The sequence below is a fragment of the Cyanistes caeruleus genome, chromosome 3, assembly GCF_971803275.1.
Source record: "Cyanistes caeruleus chromosome 3, bCyaCae1.hap1.1, whole genome shotgun sequence".
Taxonomy (NCBI): domain Eukaryota; kingdom Metazoa; phylum Chordata; class Aves; order Passeriformes; family Paridae; genus Cyanistes; species Cyanistes caeruleus.
The window spans coordinates 75834380-75855889 of NC_141703.1; the positions used below are offsets into that span (position 1 = coordinate 75834380).

Below are 21510 nucleotides of genomic sequence, written 5' to 3' on the forward strand. Positions count from 1 at the left end.
AAAAATCCCAGACAACAATCATGTGAAGAGAGCTAAGTATCTCTTTTACTTTCTCCTGATGCAACTAGCAGTAATTGCTACCAATGTCAGGATGCTACATTTTGTGGTTTGAAGCTCTGAACTCAGAATACAGATTGCTAAATACTACAGCTTCTCACAATAAACTTGAGGCACTCAATCATTTTGAAAGAGGTAAAAAACAAACATGGAAACAAAACTCAGATTTTCTCAAAAGAACAGGATTGAAAAACTCTTTACAGTTAACCAACATATAGTGCTGAAGGTATGCTAATGGAAGTCCACCTCTTAGTTATTTTTTCATCTTAAACGTTTTTGTGTCAGTCTCCAATAATATGGCTTTATCCCTTCTCAACTTCTCTAAAAGGTTTAAAGAAATAAGCACATTTTCTAGAAAATACTGAAATAGATCCTTTAAGAAAGAACTAGTATCTGGTTTGCCTTAACTGCCTTGTCTGCATTCATGAACTGCTACTTAGTTTTTGGACCATTCCCAAATAATTTCTATCCTTTATACCATCTGGACCTTGCAGAGGTCACCTCTGCATTCTCCTTTCTCTCTGTTAAGTTTTATAGCTAAAGAACGCTTTGCTGTTTGTTCCAATTTCTTCTGCAAGAAATTACATAGCTAATTTTTTTTTTTCAACTATGATGTTATACTTGCATTTCTTGACCTGTAAGTTATTGCTTGCTGACAAATTCTTTTTTTCCCCATTATGAGTTCTTGGTTTAGTCCAAATACACCTGGTAAGTTAAATGTCCATCTACTTGGGCCTTGAGTTTTTTCCTTTTAAATATTTTCCCCTGACAACACAAGTGCAAGAAGATTTTGCCAGTTATGTCAAGAACTTTAGTTTGATATCCACTGAATTAACTCAATCTCTCAGTCAGCTCATAATATCCCATGTTAAAAAGCCAAAAACAAACAGATAAAGAAATAAGATGATTAACTGATCGGTTATACCTGACTAGGAATCTGTAGACCATTACACTCAAGAATATCTAAGTACCCAATATGAAATGCTAAAACTAAATAAACAATTAGCCAGACAGACATGGCTAAACTATGAGGATGTGGAGGGGCTGGGGGAGAGGGAGGTGGGGAAAAAGGGGAGTGTAGAAGAAACCCAAAACACAAAACCAGTATGAGAAGCTTTTGATTCATCTTTTGAATTTTAAAGGCAGAACCAGAGAGTTTTTAGTTTCAAAGCTGAAACATTTGCTTAGGATTTAAATAAATTCAGGTCAGCCACAGGAAAAAAGTGTATAAAATATGTTCTGTAAGTGTGCAAATCAAGGTTTTCCTGAATATTTAACACTAATATAAAGGTACTAGTCTGTCACCTGTACTTTGCCTTGGCTAAAGACTGAGAAACTCTGTCTTTTCCTCCCCATTGGCTCACCTTTATGGGAATTATAAAGGTCAAAGTTTCACTTAGAACAAATAACCTACATTCTTTAGCAACACTAAGACAAATCATTCTCCTGATTTTATGAGATTTTGATTGCAGAGACACCTTCACATCAAAACTGACTACACTCGCTGCCCAATACCCAGACCCATCCCTACATCCAGCCATGGGATGTCCTTCCCCAGCTCAGGAGGTGCACAGGCAGAGCTTGTGCACTGTGTTATTCAGAGCATAGAGAAGGATGCAGACCCAGAACACAGAGTTCTGCAACACAAACATCTCTGGTGACTCCAATGCTCCTTGCAATGCCACCACATACATCGAGAAAGGTTTCACCCATGCCAGCTTTCCTACAATAGCCCTGAGTGCCACAGTACTGATCTTTCATGTCATTACACCTATTTTCCCACACAACCCCCACTCAGTGTGGCCTCATTAAAGCCAGGGTCTGTCCCTAGAGAACTTCTGCTGTGCTGGAAGTTGCAGTGGGAGTGGCAAAGGGAAGGAGAGTCCTTGCTCCCCTTTTCCCAGTGTACCTCTTTTCCTCCTTTTTCCCCCCTTCTCCCACAGAGCCCTCTGGCTGCAGAGAGGTGACAGCTCTGCCGCACCTCAGTTTGGGGCTGGGCAGACAGAAGGATGCTGAGGGCAGAGGTCACTGTAGGGGGGAGGCATCCCAGTCAATCCACAGGCACTGGCCACCTTGGAGATCGGGGCAGGGGCGTCCTTCCCTTCCACAACTAATACCCTTATCAGGATCTCAGCACAAACCCTGGGCACAGGGTACACACACCTAACTCTGGATTCACAGCTCTCTACGGGAAACAAGCAGATATTTCAGCATTAATAATTTGAAGTGTTTTTGTGTAGCTGAAAACCAGAAGATTTAGAAAGCAGACCCATCTGTGTTAGATGCAGCCAACTGTCTGTCAGGACACTCAGGCATTATACAACAGCTCCACAATCTTTTCTTAGTAATGAAACAATATTTTTTTTAAATACACATCTTTTTAATCAGAATAGGCACAGAAGAATTAAAGTGAACTCTGTAAACACAAAGGGGGTGGGAGGAAGAAGAGTCAAGCATTTTGCAAGAGGAAATGTCATGGGAATGTGCTGATAAGAAATAAATTCTGAAAACACATCAATAATGTGAAGTACAATATGCAGCCTAAAATACTAAATATAAAGATATTTTTAGTTATTTTCATGAAGAATTATTGTTATTGGTGGGCCACATAAAGAAAAATAAAGTGCTGACTCAATATTTCATTCTAAGTCATTAGAAAACATTAACTTAAAAATCCCAACAGTTTTACAGTCTGCTTTTTATTTAAGGACTACTCAAAAGGACTTGTAAGATACATTTGGTATCATGATGGAAATGATGCCTGTGAAAAGAAATGCCCAAGAAGTAAAAACAATTGAATGTATACCCAGATGTACACTTGTGGTCTCATTTATCACAATCACAACAGGTTGCCAGCGGCTTTCTCTGGAGTGTTCCCGACTCAACAACAGTGTGCTGCAAAATTTGTTCAGGAGAAAGGGCTCCCATTATTTTATTTACTAAAAAAAAAAAAAAGGTACTCTCTTTAATTTTAATTGAAAAGTCTTTTAATTAATTTGCTTCATAAAGAAACAAATTAACAGTAGCAACAGCTTAAACATTAATAGTGTAGATAAAGAAATTCTCTTTTTTTCCAAAATCCCTATCACCTCAAACACAAGGTATAGGTCCACAAATAACTACACTCATATAATTAAAAAGGAACCGAAGTTTGATGTACAATTGAGTGAATGAGGGAGAAGTAAGAGGATAAAAATAAATTTATGTGAATTTATAGAATGCTTTATTTGCATTTAAATTGCAGCTTGCTGCTGTGGCAGAACCCAGAGTGCAAAGGCCAGTCCCTAAGCACTGGGGCAGCTGAAGCAGGAGTCAGGAGAGCTGGGAGCAGCTGCCTCAGAGCTCCAAGCCCAGCCAAGCCCAAGTGACTGCATTCCCCAGCTTCAGCCACTGTCCCCTTCTCACCATGGAGGGATGGTCAATGAACCTGAGAAGGGCCCTGAGTGCCAGGTGACGCCTCTCCCTGCACTCGCTCTGCAGGCACCTTGAGGAGACCTGCACAACACTGTCACTGCATTCACTGGAGTCCAGGTACTCCGGGATCTGAAAGGCACAGGGCAGTGACAGGGAAGCCAGCCGGCAGAAGCCTGGAACCGCTTTTAATAAAGCATTTAATAATGCTTTATTAAAAATATCATTCATTTACACTCTACAAATCTGATTTACTGCATTGACATCAACACAGTTTTCATAGGGAAAAAAAAATGCACATAATATATCTTATGGAGTTTTTGCTATATACTTATGTAGAGAATGTATCACCTTAAAATAGCATCTCTGTGGAAATTACTGAAGCTACTCTATCAACCTTAGCTTAAAATTTAAGAGTGCAGTGTCACACTGTACCACTAAATGTCACACCCAATAGATATTACATCACCTACATTTAATGAGAAAAGGCTGACAAAAAGGATGACACATATAATAATTTTGCATGACCAATACTGAACTGAAAGACAAAGCCAAGTTTGGAAGGTAATGTTCAACCCAAGGCAGAAATGAAAAGCTACTGTGGAAGACAGTACAACTGAATGTGCTTTTCTGTGGACTGTTGCTTTAATTTCGACTTATACATTCAGTCTTAAACAATGCATAGACAATTTTACATACTCTACACAAAACAAGAATGTATAGAATTATGAGCAGAGACCACCACCATCTTCAGATATGTGAATGCCAGCACAGAAAAAGTAATACATACAGACACATGTCACATGTTCTTATGACACCTTGCTGTATGAAAGGCAAAAATGAGCAAGACTCTTAGAGATTTTCTTATGTCTTCCTGGTCTGACTGAGGAACTGCCAGGACTGTGCTGTACACTGCTCTAAGTTCTCTTTGGCAGAATGGTCAGTCAAGTACTTCAAGCACATCCTCCTAAACCAGTCATACCCAGCACAGACTTGCTATAGCAGCCCCAAATTCATGCTTGAGCACAAACTTCCGCTACAGTCCAGAAGGGAGTTTTCCCTGTAAATAATACATCACTGAAACAGAATTCAAGATAGACTGATGGCCCATAAAGAATTTTTCTAAGGATTAACACTTGTTTACTAGACTTCCATGAGAAAGCAGAATAAATGTAAGATACATGAAGGCTGGGAGAAGAGATTTTCTTTTCCAAATCTAAAATTAAAGTAAATATATTATTAAAACATTGTTAATTTACAGTTGTATTTCCAGAGTTTTTAATAATTAGCATTAACTGTCTTTAAGACATATTGAAAAAGTATGTGAGGTGGTGGTGATAGTGAGGTTGAGTAGGACATGAGTAGCCATAGAAGGCTTCCTTTCAGACAGAAAAGACAAACATTTTAGAGTAACACTGACTGGCCACAACATGTATGAAGAGACAACCATCTGCTTTCGCAGTAATTTCTACTTAACAAGAGTTGCGGACGCTGTTAAAGCCACAGAAGATCTGTAATGACTATCAGTAGATAACTAAACTGGGTGACTCAAAATATCATCACTATGGCAAGTTTTCACATTACAAAATGGAAGGCAGAGGAAGACTGTGTAGGAAAAAGACTCCCAAAGCATGTCATTATCTTGGTCTTTCAATATGCTTTCACAGCATTCAAATGGTATGAATTTAATTGTAGCTTTATTTTATACAAGAGAGGTTTCCTTTACCACTGTCACAACCTGGATTGATTTGTTAATGATCCTTTTTTCCCCCCTATTTTTCCTACTGTGTTAAGCTTATCAAACATAAAAAGTGTACAATTACCTAGAGCTTTAAAGGGAATTACAGTTGAGCCCAATGGGAACAAGCTGAAGAATCAACATCTTAATCTACAAATAGAAATAACGAATAATTTATATAAATTGTGAAAAAAACATCAAATATCCTTGAACTTTAAGCAGAGTAATAATGTCAAAACATTTTATAACGAATGTTGACTGGGTTGGAGCACCTTTGCAACACAATTTAAAAAACAGCATTGCAAGATGACTGCAACATTTTCCTACAGAAAACAGCTGTTGGTTTTATTTTTAAAACACATTTTCAGAAAAGCTGTATTTGGATAAATCTTCCCAATTATTGCTAAGGTTTTATATTTTCTTTACCTACTGTAATTTCTTCCACTATTTCTACCCTAGTTTGTCTTCACTCACTTTCCAAATGGCAAGATTTTTGGAGAAACTTCAGCCTGGAAGACTGAGCTCTGTACCACAAGTAATATTTACTGGGAAAGCAGAAAAGAAGACAAAATAGGAGAAGAGTACAGAATTTCAAATCAATGTTTATCTCAGTTATTTTGTCCCCTTCTAAGTATCATTCCCAAGATAATAGAAAAAATGCAGCAACTGCTTTCTTTTGTTAAGGTTTCAGATAATATCAGTATGTATTTATGCAAATTCCAGTTTGCAAGCTTGCAGCATGTCAGATATGCTTTAACATTAAGCTGAATATTGGTGTCAAGAGACGAATTATGTTAGAAGATTCCATTGTTAAAAAAGAAGTTAGAATATCAAGATAATGGTTCATTTCTTCATGGTTTTTCAATCTCATTTTACATTTGGAAAACTATTACTGTATGTGCTGCCTTATCCTCTCTATTTGGTTTCTCTTACCTTCCTAATCTAGGTATCAGGTTTTATGGATCTGTAATAAGGACCTTATGCATTCCTGTTGTCTGTGTTTACATTTACCACAGCCTCCACAAGAACAGTAAAAAAAGCTATCTGGGCCTTCCTATAATACAATGAAATGCAATACTAGTAGTAAAAGACATAGGGTGGAACAAAAATTCAAGTGCAGAGGTTTAAAGATTACATCAACATACCCCAGCGTGGAAATACAGTCTCAAAGTGACAATGATTTCTGCCAGAAGACAGTGGTTTAAATTTAGAATCCAAGTAACCACAAATTTCCTTGAAGACTTCGATCGTGGGAAGGCACACTAAGGTACAGACAACCCTGTCTGCTCTGTACTGTTCTGTTCTTGTGATAGAATTAAGACTTTCTTAGATCAGACAATGTGAAGCTATTTCAGACTCAATAAACAAACATTCTTACTATTTGCTCCTAAATAAAGGGTTTAATCCAATGCTTTTTTTTATCAAATACTACCATGGTATTTCAGATTTTGAAGGGTCTCCCAGAGAGCACCAGTTTCAGTGGTAACTTTGTCTCCTGTGGCAATTCCCTCCTTGAACTGTGAGAAAAGGTATTTTTCCAAATTTTTTTTTTTTTAATTATTGAAAATAAGTGTGCTACCTCATATAAGGAAATCCAAATTTGCCGAAAAATTAATTATAGATCAGGAAAAGACAGGTGAAAAATGTCTGTTTAAAAGCTTCTGCAAAGAAATTATGCAAATAAATAAGCAAGAAAAATGACAAAATTAAGCCTTTTATGTCCAAATTTATGCTTCAAGGTCTATGTATTGTTCTCCAATTATGATCACATGTTCCACTACATGCTGGCAAGCACAAAATTCAGTCAGGGCACAGCTACTCGAATGCATGTAACTAAAAGTAAAGAAACCCCAAGGGTTCTCTCTATTTCATTTGAGTTAAGGCATTGTAAACTCAAGAGTAAATTCAGTGGTAATTTCTTCTTCACATCGTGCTTAGGAGCATTTTGGCTCCTCACAGTATTACGACAGAGAGCTGCAAATTCCCAGTGAAAACAAAATCAACAATAAAATTATCAGATATTCAGCAACAGTCTCTCCATTTGACCTCCCCTGGTTTATAGCATTTGATCCCTGTATTTTTCCAGGCAGTGTTCCCCACAAAATTTCAAAGCCCTTCAATTGCAGGCCCAATACCAGGCACAAGCATTTGGGTTTTGTCACACTATAAAGGTGAGACAAACCTTTTTTCTTCTGAGAAGAAGCCAGCAATTCCACAGTAAGAATGGAACCTCCTGCCTGAGCATCACACATGTATGCTTCACACTCCCCACCAATATGAGAGCCATAAAAACCACCAAATCAAGATCCGAGCTTAACTGAAGCCCAAAGCTCTGCAAGATGTGTTTGGCAGGACAGTATAACATGTACATACCATATGAGGCAATTTTAACTTGAGTATTTTCACTCTGCAAAACTGACTGAGCAAATATAGCAAGGTATTTTCTGAAGTTTTTTTCTAAACATATGTAGAGAATAAAGTGCAGAGCTGCTATTATAAGTAAAAATCCTTTTCTCATTACAGGAACAAACTTCTGTCAGGGAAACCATCTAAATCCAGTTACAAACAGTATAATATTTGAGAATTCTTTGCTATAAAAAGTAGCTATCATGTCACAACTATTTAAACATAAAAATACAAGCCTTGTACGAAAGTTAAAACAATCCTTTGAGGCAACACATTTACACTTTCCACTTCACTACTTTTCAACAGAGGTCTACACAGAAAGCTACACGTTTACATACAAACTAAGAAGAATTGCAAGAAAGTCAGGTTATCTAGAATTCCCAGATTTACTGTCAGCACTTGTCAAACACAATACTTGAAGAGATAACCTGAAGACGTGCAATGTTACACATTTTAAATAAATCCAGTTACTTGGCTTAATATCAGTAAATTACCATGCCTTACTCATGCAGAACCTCACAATGCAAATACAAGTAGAAAATTCTAAATAGATCAAGCAAGGACAAAACACTTCAGAGAACCCTGAAATTTTTTTTAAGTTCATAATGGCTCTCTATCCCACAGCACATTTGTAAAACCAAAACAAAACCAAAACCACACCAAAGAATAATTCCACTACCACCACTTTTAACACTTTATTAAAAATACAGCTGCATATCTACCCTGTGATAGTGTTCTACTCCATTTATAAAAGCAGTACAGATTTTGAAAATACATAATTCAATTTTGAAAATTTACTTATCTTGTGTAGCATGAATTCTTCACCATGGCAGAGATGTGGTAGAAAAAGCTCATTCTAGAATCTACTAGTCAACAGCACTTCTCCTGAAATATGGCATCTTGGAGTGCCAGCAAAAACATTTTCAATCATCTAAATAATTTCTTCCATTTTCTTAGGAACATGAGAAGGATCTCTCAGGTAGTCATGTGCTCACACAGAGCACTATATAAAACCTGTCTACAAACGACTAATTCTTTCCTTCTCTCTCCCATTTCTTCTACAGTTCTATGAAGGGGTAAAGGCTTTTGGGACAAGTCACAACAAATACACCATTTCTGCCATGTTCTCATAGAATAAAGAGGTAAGGGTTTAGATAAGTGATCATTAAAAACCGCGGTATCTCTACACCACACTACAAAATGGGATTTTACATTATCGTACCTGTCAAAGAGAAATCAGCCTCTCTTTCACCTGATGGAGCCGCAGGCACAGCAGTGGGGCTGAGCTCTACAGCTGTAGAACTCAGCAGGGTGTAGGGGAAAATATTCAATCCATCAAATTCTGTCTAACAGGTACAAAGTGATCTTAAAGTGCTGCTGGAGACCTACTTTGAAAAAATAGCAGCTTGAATTGGCCCCTATTGAAAACTAACAGCATACCATAGAAGTTCATTTAATTCAAGTAATCTTTACCTCAACTAAATTGACCATTAACCTTTGACTTGAACAGATCTGCCTTTGCCAGAGTTGACTGATATCCTATCACATGTCAAAGGAAGAACTGCTCTAAAAACCATGGAATATGCAGAAATATTTAAGTTCAAAGATGGATTCTGATGCAATCAGATTACAATCCTCTCTTGCACTCTCTCCCCCATCCCACTAGAAAGAGCTGTGATATAAATGTACTATGAGTAAAAATCATCTGTTCTAAGATAAGAATTGCTGCTTCAAGGTTTTTTTTGAGCAGTTGAATAATAAGACAACATAGGAAACAACCACTGAGCAATATACGACATTGTTTGCAGAAATGTTAAGCTGCAAAAGTAATATTCAATCACAGCATTCCATAAGCAAAGGAATTAGAAGTAATTATGACTACATTTCAGGCTTGCCAATCCCCAATTCTTCAGAGGCACATCCACACTTTAAGTGAAGGAAAAAAACCCTGATATTTTCATCTTCCCAGCTGTATAAACCTTATTTGTGTGTGGCTCTTTATGAGTGCTGAATAGGGGAAGTAAAAGCAAAAGCAATATATTCAGAATGCTACTGAGAATCATTAATACTGCTTTTCTGATTTTTAAAGTTTTGTACATTTTTTGCTTGAATGGTGAAAGAGTTTAGAAAAAAATATCACCAAATAGTTCAACAGATGTTAGCTTTGCCATAATTGCTTAATTAAATTTAGGACTACAAAGGGATCAAAAAGTTCCTGTGCTTAAAATTCTAAACTCTACTAAGCATTTTGATTTAGGAAAATACAAATCTTTTACGTTACTTGCTCAAACCTGAAGATGAATATCTCAAAGCTGAGTTGATCAAACTACTATCTGATTTTGAAAATTAGTTCCTATTTCTCAAGAGGTATGCTAACCTGGCAACTCTAAAATGTTACACCATTCTACTAGAAGTGTATTATATACATCAACAGTACATACTTATTATTTTCAAGACAACTCTATAAAGCAACGCTCTAGTCCTCAGATTGTCTCCCCAGAAGCGTTCATACTTCCACTGGGATGTCCAAATCTAGAAATAATGAAATTAAGTGACAAAGGAGGGGAAAAGAGGTATGCTGAAGTCATGGAAGGAGGACAATAAAGTAGACTACACCTTCAAGAATCCAGAAGATTGGAATGAGAGACACAAAAACTACTTCATCTTGCTCTGTGAGTGGCATGGACTTGTCCATTCATCTACTCAGCTACTCAGATCAAATTTTGACTCATCTTAACTCCTTAGCAGAATGTACCATTGCCTGCCTCACCCTCTTTCTCTGCACAGTAGGAACTCCAAGGCAAGCAGTATCTCAGACACCAGAGTCTGCAGTCCAATACAGTAAAATGAATTAACATGAATTTTAGCTTCTGTTAGTACACCAGAATGCAAACTGCAGGGACTCAACAGAGCTCCTACTGTCAGCTACTCCTGACACAGAAGAAAGGTAGGACAAACAGAAATGGCAGTAACTGCACCAGCCCTCACCCCAGTTCAGTTTTTTCAGTTGAATACTCGTCTTAAGGTCAACAGAGTATGGAGCATGTGAATTCCAACAACCTTCTGATAGGTGTCCAAGAGAAAAAGAAACAACAAGGACTGCGTTGTTGATCTTATTTTACCTTTTCCTCCTGAAGAGATAAAAATGTACTGCACCATTATTTTGTTTCCTGATTTGTCAGCTGCATTTGCCCTTCCAAAGCAAGGACAAGAGGTCCGTGCTTGACAAACAGAATGCCAACCTTCACTTTCTGGGGTAGATGTTGTTTTGAAGCCTTGATAGGATCCTAGCACTAGCATAAAATCACTCATTTTTTGAAGTCAAGAAACAATAGAGTTCCGGAAACAAGTGGCATTTGCTTAAATTGTCAAATATGCAACAAGGATTAAAGAAAAATAATGGTAGGAACAGAATTAACAGATTTGAAACAAATACTTTAGGCATTTCACACCCTGATTGTGCTGAGTTCCTCCCATAAATTGTTACCATTGAACTTCTGCAGATAAATATAATCCAATACAAGTACCAAATAACCCTGTCCTGTGATCTTACAGGTACCTTAAGCAAAGTTGCTTTCAAAGTAATCTAGAAAGTTAAATATTAAAATTGATTCTTTCAGCTGAAGGAAAAAGAGCTGGTAAATCTAAGCAGGTAATTACTGTGGAAAAATAGCACACAATCTTTCTATGCAAATTCACTCTCCATTGTAAATAGCATTCTAGTCTAATTCAGGACTCAACCCTTCCCCACCCACCTAAAATAAAACCACCTTTTGTAAATACACTTGTCTCTAATGTGTTTCACAAGGTCAACAAACTCAAGCAGTAGAAAAGTTGTTGGGATGATGTCTACACTAAAAAAGTCCACCCCCAGAATTCTGCCCTCAAGGTGGTGGCAAGATCCTGTTCTCTCTTTGCTTTGGATAAAGCAGTAGTAGACCTCAGATGCTGGAAGTCATTTTAGACTTACCAGGAAATTGGTAATTCCATTCAGAAGCCTGGTTACGAATGAGAATTCTGTGCAAAGTAAGTTGAATATTAACCCCAAAAACAACTTTCTTGAACATAAAAGCTTAACCTCAAGTCATTAAAGAGATGATCTGTAAGATATCCAAGTGATTCAGACTGTAGGTGGTTCGACTGCATTTAATAAATAATTCAGGAAGAGCCAAGCAAACTCAAGAAGCCATTACATACCACAATCAACAGTGGCCTGAAATCTTGAGTAATCTGACATCTACCTTCTCAGATTCCTGATGAATCTCTAAAAGACAGTGTCCTAACCTGGAGACTGCCAAGTCCATAGAGTGATTGTCAAGATTTGTCTCTACACACTGTAGACATGCATAAAGCCCCCATGTAATTTTTTTGCTGTTTTAAACTTATTTATTTGAATAAAGCATTGTATCCACAACATGTACCATTAAAAATAGAATTTGGTACCTCTTAAAGTCAATTAAACTTTTACACTGTTACAAAAGATGGGGGGAAAAGGAAATATTATTTTTTTTCCTTTTTTCTTTTGTGCAGTTTTATATACAAATTTCCCAGTACAGATCTATCTGCTGCTTTGAATAACAGGATGCTTGGTCTCTAACAAGCTCTCCAAGAGGATAGAGCAAATGCTAACTGAAAAGCATTCTGCATGTGGATGCCCAGTACAAGAAAAAAGAAGACTGAACTTCTAGCATCATTGCTCAGCTAAAACAAGAAAGCAAAACACAGCAGTGGACCCTAACAAACACCTACTATTAGCATTCTGAATTTGTTTGCTTGGTTTTGAGCTCTTTCTTTCCAGTACATTTGAGTCAATTTTTCAAAATTCAACTTGAGAGTAACTGCTGTAAACAACCTAAGTGCTAGGTATGAGCTAACAGTTCTGTAGGTGGTTAGCTGAGAGCAGTTTAATAATCCCATGAACGACTTGAGCTGTGAGTCAGCAAAGATCACAAGCCTCAAATGCTAGTGGCAAGAGAAGAATTCAGTGCCCACAGGAAAAGATACCACATTTTAGAACTTTTGACCTATTCTTTGTGACTCAATTAATAATGATTTCATAAATCATCATAATCCTATTACATTCTTAAATCATGCATCTGATGCTACCTGAAACATCTGTCATAATATAATTCTCTTCAAGGAAGAAAACCCCAAACTTCAAAACCAACAGTCATAGAGTGAAAGACATATTTCACTCAGTTTTTCAGTGCACTTTCCTAAACAGCACATGCTAAAGAAACACAGATACTAAAATAAAATGCCAGAATATCAGAATGTATTTATTTGTCTTTTTTTTTTTTTTTTTTAATTCTGAGGAGCATGGTCTTATTCTGCAGATATCAGATCTCACAGATATATAATTAGCCACAATACAAAATAGACACAAACTTATTAAAGGCACAAGAGAGAATTCCATTGAGTTAATAATGTTTTTAATTTTCGTCTCTAGCAGCCAAAACCCAGATAAGACAAACAGAATAAAAGAGGATCAAAACAGGGAAATTCCTAGGAGAGATCCAGGTGACAAGTTGGATAATACTAGGTGGGGCTGGGAAAACCTTCTCCTTGCAAAATTATACCTGCAGTGTTTACTGAGAAAAAAAAGAGATGATCATTAAAAACATAGTTCTTGCAGCTGTCCCACCCATATAAAGTTCTATGTTACCTATAAGGTTTGAAAAATGTAAAAATCATGAATCCATTTTACACTAAACTACCACTGGGTTACACAAATGACTGACCTCCTTTACATTCACTGTCAATCTTAAGTATTTAATTTTTGTGCAAAATATTTACAAAGAGGGCTGAGAGCAGGGTGATATGTCTAAAAAAACCCACAGTGTTATCAAGTGTTGGTATTTCTGAGGAAAACACAGTTGTTAGATTAGGAATGCAACACCCTCTTCTCAGAGTAAGGGCAAGTCACATCAAACCTTCATTACTATGGCTTTTTCGTATTATTAATTCGTTGTCACTCTTTTTATTACTTTTGCATTGAAAATGCCATCTTCTGCAAAACTTTTCAGTTGCACAAAACACAGTTATAACTTCACTGAATCACATGCAAGTGGAGCTAATAACCATGTTCTGCCATCAAATAAAACAGCCCATGCATTGCTGCAGATCACATGCTTCCACAAGCATTCCAAAACAGAGGAAGAGACAAAAGCAGCAATTGTTGCTAGCTTCTTTTATTTTTTGAAGAGAAAAACTAGTAAAGATTGAGATCACTGTTTTCCACACCAAATTTGCTGGCAAAAAGATTAAAAACTGAAAAGGTTTTTATAGCTTGAATCCTTTGATGTTCACAGTTAAAAAACCAACCAAAAACACAAGAGCCGTAGATGAATTGAGGAACAAGACAGTCTGCTTATCCAAGAAAGTCAGAGAAGTTCTTAACAACTCATGCATAAAGTGACTCTAAACTAAGCATGGTATATCTGAAAGTTACTATGAAGGTAAATCTGGCTACCTTGCAGCAACATGAAAAAAACTACCTAAAATGCATTATACAGCCACATACACAGACAAGATTTTTTTGTCAAAGAACACCCCTCCTATGCAAGAATTAAATTCTAGTAAATAAAAGATAAGAAATCATCAAAATTTGAAATCAAATATAGGAATTAAAAAAAACCCCAAAAACAAGAAACCAACCCAAACAAATAAATCAGTGGATTAAATAAGAGGTGGATTATTAAATAAGTATGAAGAATACCACCATAATTCTGTTTATGTGGAGTGTGTTATGACACACTCCACATAACTTATTCATTTAACTATTAATTACCTTATTAACTTAACTTACTTATTAAGTTAATAATAACTTAGCTATTTTAACTTACTTAACTATTAACTATTTTAACTTATTTTATGTAATGGAATAGATAAGTTATATTAAAAGAGCAATTAAAAATGCACAGCTTATAGAAAATACAAATAAAACTGTTCTTATTATATCTCAGACTGAAAAAAAAAGGACAAAAAAATGTTGTGCTTAGTTGCTAAAGAGAGACCCTCAACTCTAGTATTGCCTCAAAAAATGTCAATGGAGCTACCAACTCAATTCCAAATATTTTTTGCTGGTAAGAAAAAAAAAAAAGAGAAAAAATCATTTAATTCACTTATATTAAATGCTGAAAGAAATGGAACCTTTTTTACAAAAAAAAACCCTCAACAGCTTGACAGAAGAAGTCTTGTTCAGAGGTGAATTCCCAATGCTAAGGTGTATTAGGGTAGATTTTCAAAGCTAAGCTTGAAATAGAAATGTAGTCCTTACAATAAGCCCCTATGCATATGGTAGGGTTTTACATATCTTATCATGCCAGAATATCACTGCACACTGAAGTAGAACTTCTCACTGGCCTGCACAGTTGCAGACATTTTTAGAAAAAGAAGGTGAAGGCAGAAGGAGGTACAGAGCAGGATTCATCTATACAAAGCTGTCTTTGATGATAAGCAAACATTTATCTTGTTGGGACATGTTAAAGATATGGATAAATTCTAGGTCACTCCTCTAGGGAGATCAAAAATTGAGCCTTATCCTATAAAAGCACACAGTATCGTTCAAGCTCTGTTAAGCTTGAATTTGATTCCTGTCAGTTTACCTTTTACTCTTACAAACTTCTTTGATGTACATGACAATCCATCAGGCAATTGGTTCTTTAGAAGCTAGAAATCCCTTCTTTGAAGCTTCAAGTGAAATAAATCAGCTGTCAAGCTTCATGAACTGTGTTTTTTTCCTAAATAGTTTTAAATGCCAGTTTAATGTCCAAACAATAAAATGTCTTTTCTTTGCTACGTTTAGGTTACAAGTAAAATGAATGTTGTCTTTGTTCTCAGTCACCTGATTTTAAATGCAAAACTGTATGTCTTTATTGACCAAATCTAACTGAGATACTGAAGATTTGGTTTAAAAAGATATATATACAATATAATTTTAACAGCCAGAAAATAATATGTAGCATGCCAAAGAGAACATGCACACCATTTCTCTTTCCAATCAGGACACACCTGAAGAATACATGCAGTTTTATACCTGAGTAGCAGCATCTCAGTGATTTCACTCCCCAGCTTCTAATTGTCAGTAACATTAAACCTCCCCTCCCACCCCCTGCCAGGAGTTAGTGGAAGACTGTAACCAAATCTTTGATGACTGTTTTCTGACTACCACAATGTTGTAGGCTGAGGATGAGGCAAACCTTGAGAGTGAAAACAAGCAGTTCAGTCCTTCTGTCCAATGACTCAGTCAGGAAAAGGAAAACTTGAAGGGAGAGAAGACTTGAAAATAGATCATCATAATAGATACACTTGAAAAAGACTAAATCAGGGTTTCCTCTCTGCATTACATAGAACTTCTTCAAAAATACCAAGAAGTGCTATGTTCCCCCTTGTACTGCCAAATTATTTATTTATAGAAGCCACTGCTCTTTAAGAACCATGTTACTTCCTCTCAGATGTTTTAGGAGACACATGGGGGCCATGTGGTATGTAAGACTCATGATACTGAATTTAGCCATTCTGAAAATGGATTATAATCCAAATTTTTTACCAATGGGGGTTAAAGCACTCCAGCTGCTGTGCTACTGTGTAAAAGCATCACTACAACTGCAGAAATGCCTTGCAGTAAAGAGTGGTTGAATTTCTGAACCCTGGAAACACTTCAAGGATTAGTCTGCTGAGGGAAGAGTATTTTGATGACATTGAAGAGGCTTACATTGAAGACAAGTTGAGCTGTTCAGTTCTGCAAATGCAGAATTTCTGTGTGTGTACAGAGACAGAACAATAAGCAGCTAGTATATTTTACTGGCAAAAAATTCAGACAACCATATACTCAGAATGCACAAAATGTAATGAACATACTCCTCTTTTTAGACCTTTAAATACATCCTGTGTCTTACTAGGCACTTAGGCACTTTTTTGCAGACTGATTATAGAACATTATAGAAAACTTGTGTACCTTCTAGTAGCCCACTGAAAACTGACTGAAAGGTAAAAGTAGCAGCAGAATTTAAAGGATTCAGTTGACTCAGCTGACAAAAATATCACTGAATACTTTCTGCTACAAAAGAACAAGCTATGCCATGAAGACGAAGTTTTTTGTTATGTATTTTTAAAGTCTTGCATGGCTTCTACTTATTGAAATTCTTCTATTTTTGTGACATGAACCATTAAAAAACAACTGTGAACTGCTCCACTGTATTTCTGATAACATGCTATAAGAAACAATAAAAATGTTACTGCCAGCAAAGCGAAGAGAGTACTTACCAATATTAATTTCATCATCAGTTTCAGCATCTCCAATACACTCAAACTGAAAATCTTGTAGAGACTGTGAAAATTTTTGTACTGCCATGGATAAATCTAGAATTCAAGAAAAAAAAAAAAAAAAAAAATCAGAATTATTCCACTAGAACTTCACTGGAGCAAGGCATCATGCATTTCTGCATTAAGTATTTTTTCTGCTTACAATGTTTCCTTACTAGAATCTTTTTTGGACATTAACCTCTTTAAAATCACCAGCACCATTTCAAAATCAAATACCTGAGATATCCTAGACACCTATGAAATAGGTTGATGCAAGACTTCAAACATTAATACATGTATGACATTGAAAACTAAAGAATGTTTATACATACTGAAAAAAAAGAAATTAGTATAAGAAATTAATCTCTAGTGATAAATTGCATATGTAAGTGGTCTACTCTTTAAAATATTGCAATATTAGTTTGCAGATTAAAATAAAGCTCATGACAGTTTTCTTCCACTATCAAAATAATTACATTCTAATTGTTCTGATATACCACAATGTACAATGTTTTAGTGCAAAACCTTGGTAAAAAGAAATGGAAGAAAGAAGAAAAGCACAAATGCTTGCCAATCAACAAGATAATCCATGGATTATGAGCACTGTTTTCACTGAATTTCACAAAGCAACCCAAATTTTCTAGCATAAATTTCATTATAATTGTAAGCGACAAAACAAATACAGAATATCTTCTTTTCTTTTTTTCAGATATACTAATGGCTAATGCAGAGATGAATGTGATCATGAATGGAGTTGGTCAAGACTTAAAAATACCACCAGTCCAGGTGAGCCCAGAAAAACTAACAACAATATTCCATAACCTGGAGGTTGTACCTATGGTATCTGCTTTGATGCTAGGAAAATTGACAGTTAAGATTCTGACATCTGCTAAATCTTAGGAAATTCATGGTAAGGATAAATTATGAATGAAAGCAAAGTCATAAATTCAAAGCATCACATATCTGCTTCCATCCTTGGGGATGTTCAAAAGCTGTCTGGACACAGTCCTGGGCAACTGGCTCTGCTTGAGGAAGGCAGTTGGACCAGATGACTTCCATGGGCCCTTTCCAGCCTCAATCATTTTGTGATTCTGTGATTTCTTTATCCTGTTATTGTAAAGCCATACTCATTCACTCAGTGCTGGACACAAAATTAAGAGGGCTAACTTTCTTCCAGGCAGGAATACAGTCTAACATTAATACACAAATTGGCCTAATATCCTAAATCAACACACAAACAACCCCCATACATACAAAGCATCATTTAAATTTGCATGATTCCACTATCCTAAATGAAATAAGAATTGAAAAAAATCTACAAAATAAAATGACTGATTTTCTTAATTTTAATTAAAGTAATTAAAGGTAATTAACACTATCAAGCAAGAGATTCCCTTAATGGATTTTGCACTGCCCAAAACTTACTCAATGCCTGTTCCTTTTGCATTCTAATAGGCAGCTATAGAGTACATCAGACCAAAAAGAGATGCATTATCCTTAGACAACACAGACATTAATAGATTATTTTCTTCTATTAGTAGAGAATTCTGTATGCATACCTGACAAATAACTTCAGATGCAAAGAACTGGGTAAAGTACTGCTGTATCTTTTTGATAAAGCACATGGAAAACAGGAAAGAATTCTACCCAGAATTACTGCACCCTTACTGTACATTTCCTATGGTGCTGTTCATGAAGATTATATTATTAAGTGTATTAACAAATTGAATGCTAAACAAAAAGTGTTTCCTATTGTTTGTACAGATGAAATAAAAATAATCTTTACAAGATTAATCACTGCATTTTATGCAAATACAGCATCTTTCATAGCTAAGTAAATGATTGTTCTACATTTGTTAGAAAGATCTAAACTTGAATTTGTTCACAGCAGTATATCTTAAGTTTAAAGGGAAGAAACACAGTTTTATTATTCACTCTTTCACCAAGTTACTGCACTTCTAGTCCCAAACCCTTCTACAAAACTATATATAAACTGTACAGCTGTATAAAACTGTATAGCAATTGATGCCAAAAGGAATTACATGGCATTAAAGTAATTGAATGAAAAAGTTTCTACATTGCAAGTACACTGGAATGTAAAAAACAACTCTTGCTAATATGAATGCAGATTTATTCCCTTTGGACAATCTAATAACTGCCATGATGAACAGCATCACCGTGAATGTGAAAGGAAATGAGGGAGCACTGGCTTTCCACTATCATTCTCCCACAGATGCAGGGTTTGGTGGAAAAAATGTCAAAATAAAGGAAAATAAATGTTAAAAATACTAAAGGTGGAGTCTCCATTTCCTATCCTGGATTATTAATATATGATGCCAACCCTTCTTTCATGGTGTCAGCAAATCAGACACATTTTGAACCTGAAGGAGGTATGTTTAACCTAGTTCAGAAATAATATGGGTATGAAGAATTAAGGAGCTTATTAGATAACTTGATAAAGTCATGCAGCAAAATACCATTTGGAGATATCTGCCTCTATATGAGGCCTAATACCTTGAGAGTATTAGACAATAACACAATAAGATTAAAGCTGTTCAATGTAGCAAAGAATATAATTAAGTTCCAAGGTCAGATGCTTCCTGTAACACTCATTTACAAGTTCTGTACAAAGTTAATCTAACCTGAAAAGATAAAAAAATATTATTTTACAGAAAATTCCAGCTGACATGGACAGCTTCCTAAAGGCTGAAATAGGAGTTACTCCCTAAGACTCTGACACTGCAGTTGAATCACCAACCTTGGACAAAGTGGAGCTACTTGATTGTATTTATTACTTTCTTAGAAGCATCATCACTTTCATTGATTATAAAATTATAAACCCAGACACAGAAAGGAACAGCTGTGCAGTAAGCACATATTTTCTAAAAGATACCAAGATTCAAAACTGAACTAAAACAAATTTAAGAGCAACTGTTTCAAATCAAGAAGAGGCATATCATGGACAAAAAAAATGAAAAGAGATAAGAGATCTCTCCCGGTTTTACAAGATGTCATTTATCACTGTATATCCCAAAGTCTTAATGTCACTGAAGAGTCCTCAATGCACGCTGCTGCTTCCAGAAGTAAGGTAATCACCACACAAATCACCTGTAATAAGAATCTGTGGCATTATTCAGAGTTCTTACTCAGCAAGTACATTGTAAAGTCATGTCCCTCTTTTCACTGAATCCACAACTAGGACATTTACTCAGCTCAGGGCAGAAACTTTCCTTCAAGCAGAGACAACTGATCTTCTAAGTTACTAGAAAAAGCTCATCAGATTTATTGACTGGCAGTACAAGTCTATCATCCAGGAAAGGATGGCTGCTCCAAAGTCTCAATGAGCTCGTAAATGTTGCTGCCCCTGCTCTTCTACAGGCACTTGAAATAATCTCTCTGGCTGCCAGCAAATGAATGAAAATGCAATCTGATTAGTCTCATTTGCCAGAGGAGCAGTTCTGTTAATATGTACTAACATTATGTTAGAGTACTTGCCTCTACCACTTGTTCCCTGCTTTCTCCAGTTCCAAAGATGGATTCAGTTCCATTCTGCAATGAGGCACATAGTCAAGAGTAGCCACCTACACCCTACATACTGTCAGTGTAAGGAGATAATTGTGACAGAGTTGCCTGTTTTACTCAGGGCTGCATCAAGTCAACTGGCCAAAAAGAACTTTTTTTTCTGGGGTTGACAGAGGAAGTACTAAAGAAGCTACCACACTGTGACCGGAAATAATAAGAGGATAACTACAACAAAGCTTAACCACAACAAAGTAATGTAACACCATTATTGCATACAGATACATACAATACCAACCTTCAGTATCATAATGCCAGTAGAAGAATAATAAAAGTCATCATCCATTCAGGAAAGTCACCAGGGAGTCATGAAATGCTCTATTTTACTTCTCCCTTAAGTTTTATATATTTGATTAATCTACTTAACACATATTATCTAATAAAAAAATGAAGAATCATCTTCTGGCTTATTCTAGAAGACAGGTTTATTTAAGACTCACTTTCTTTGAAAATGACAAAGAGAAGTATGTAATATGAACTGTAATATATTAACTTATTTTAGGTATCAGGGCCTTACAGCCGAATACAGGATGGTAAGACTATGATCCAGACCCTTTGTATCACCAGAATTGTTGTTCCTCTTTCTTGTCCCAGATTTTTTAAACAGATCATATAATAATTTCTCATATAGAGTCCTGAGGAGGTGGAGAGAACAACACATTGCAAAAATGTGCTGAAATGACAGATGTTATTTCCTGAAGGATGAAAATACAAGTGTATTCTTTGGCATGGCACAGCCTGTCACAACAAGGACAAAGTCCTACAGATAAGGACACTCAGAAAGATTTCCACAACTTGGTAAGCGCAATTAATTTTTTTATTAGGCTGGGAAAGTTGTCATTTGTTTGGTTTTGCCAGTCTGGTATCTGGAATAACAGCAGAAAGTCCAAACTTTTCACAGAGATCAATCAGTCTCCAAAAGCTCTGGAGTATTTGCAGAGGACTTATATCCCTACCCTAGTAGCAGCCTGCAAGAAAGTGTTCTCAGCAAACACATCAAAGACAAAGTCTTT

The 21510-nt window shown here is 36.1% G+C and overlaps 1 protein-coding gene across 1 annotated transcript in view; it reads right to left on the bottom strand.

Moving 5' to 3' along the window:
- Positions 1–21510, bottom strand: part of ARHGAP42 (Rho GTPase activating protein 42) — a 142513-nt gene that overhangs the window by 93915 nt on the left and 27088 nt on the right. The window contains exon 2 of the mRNA XM_086882022.1: positions 16880–16975. Coding sequence (XP_086738148.1) covers positions 16880–16975 — 96 coding nt within the window. The remainder of the gene's footprint in view (positions 1–16879; positions 16976–21510) is intronic.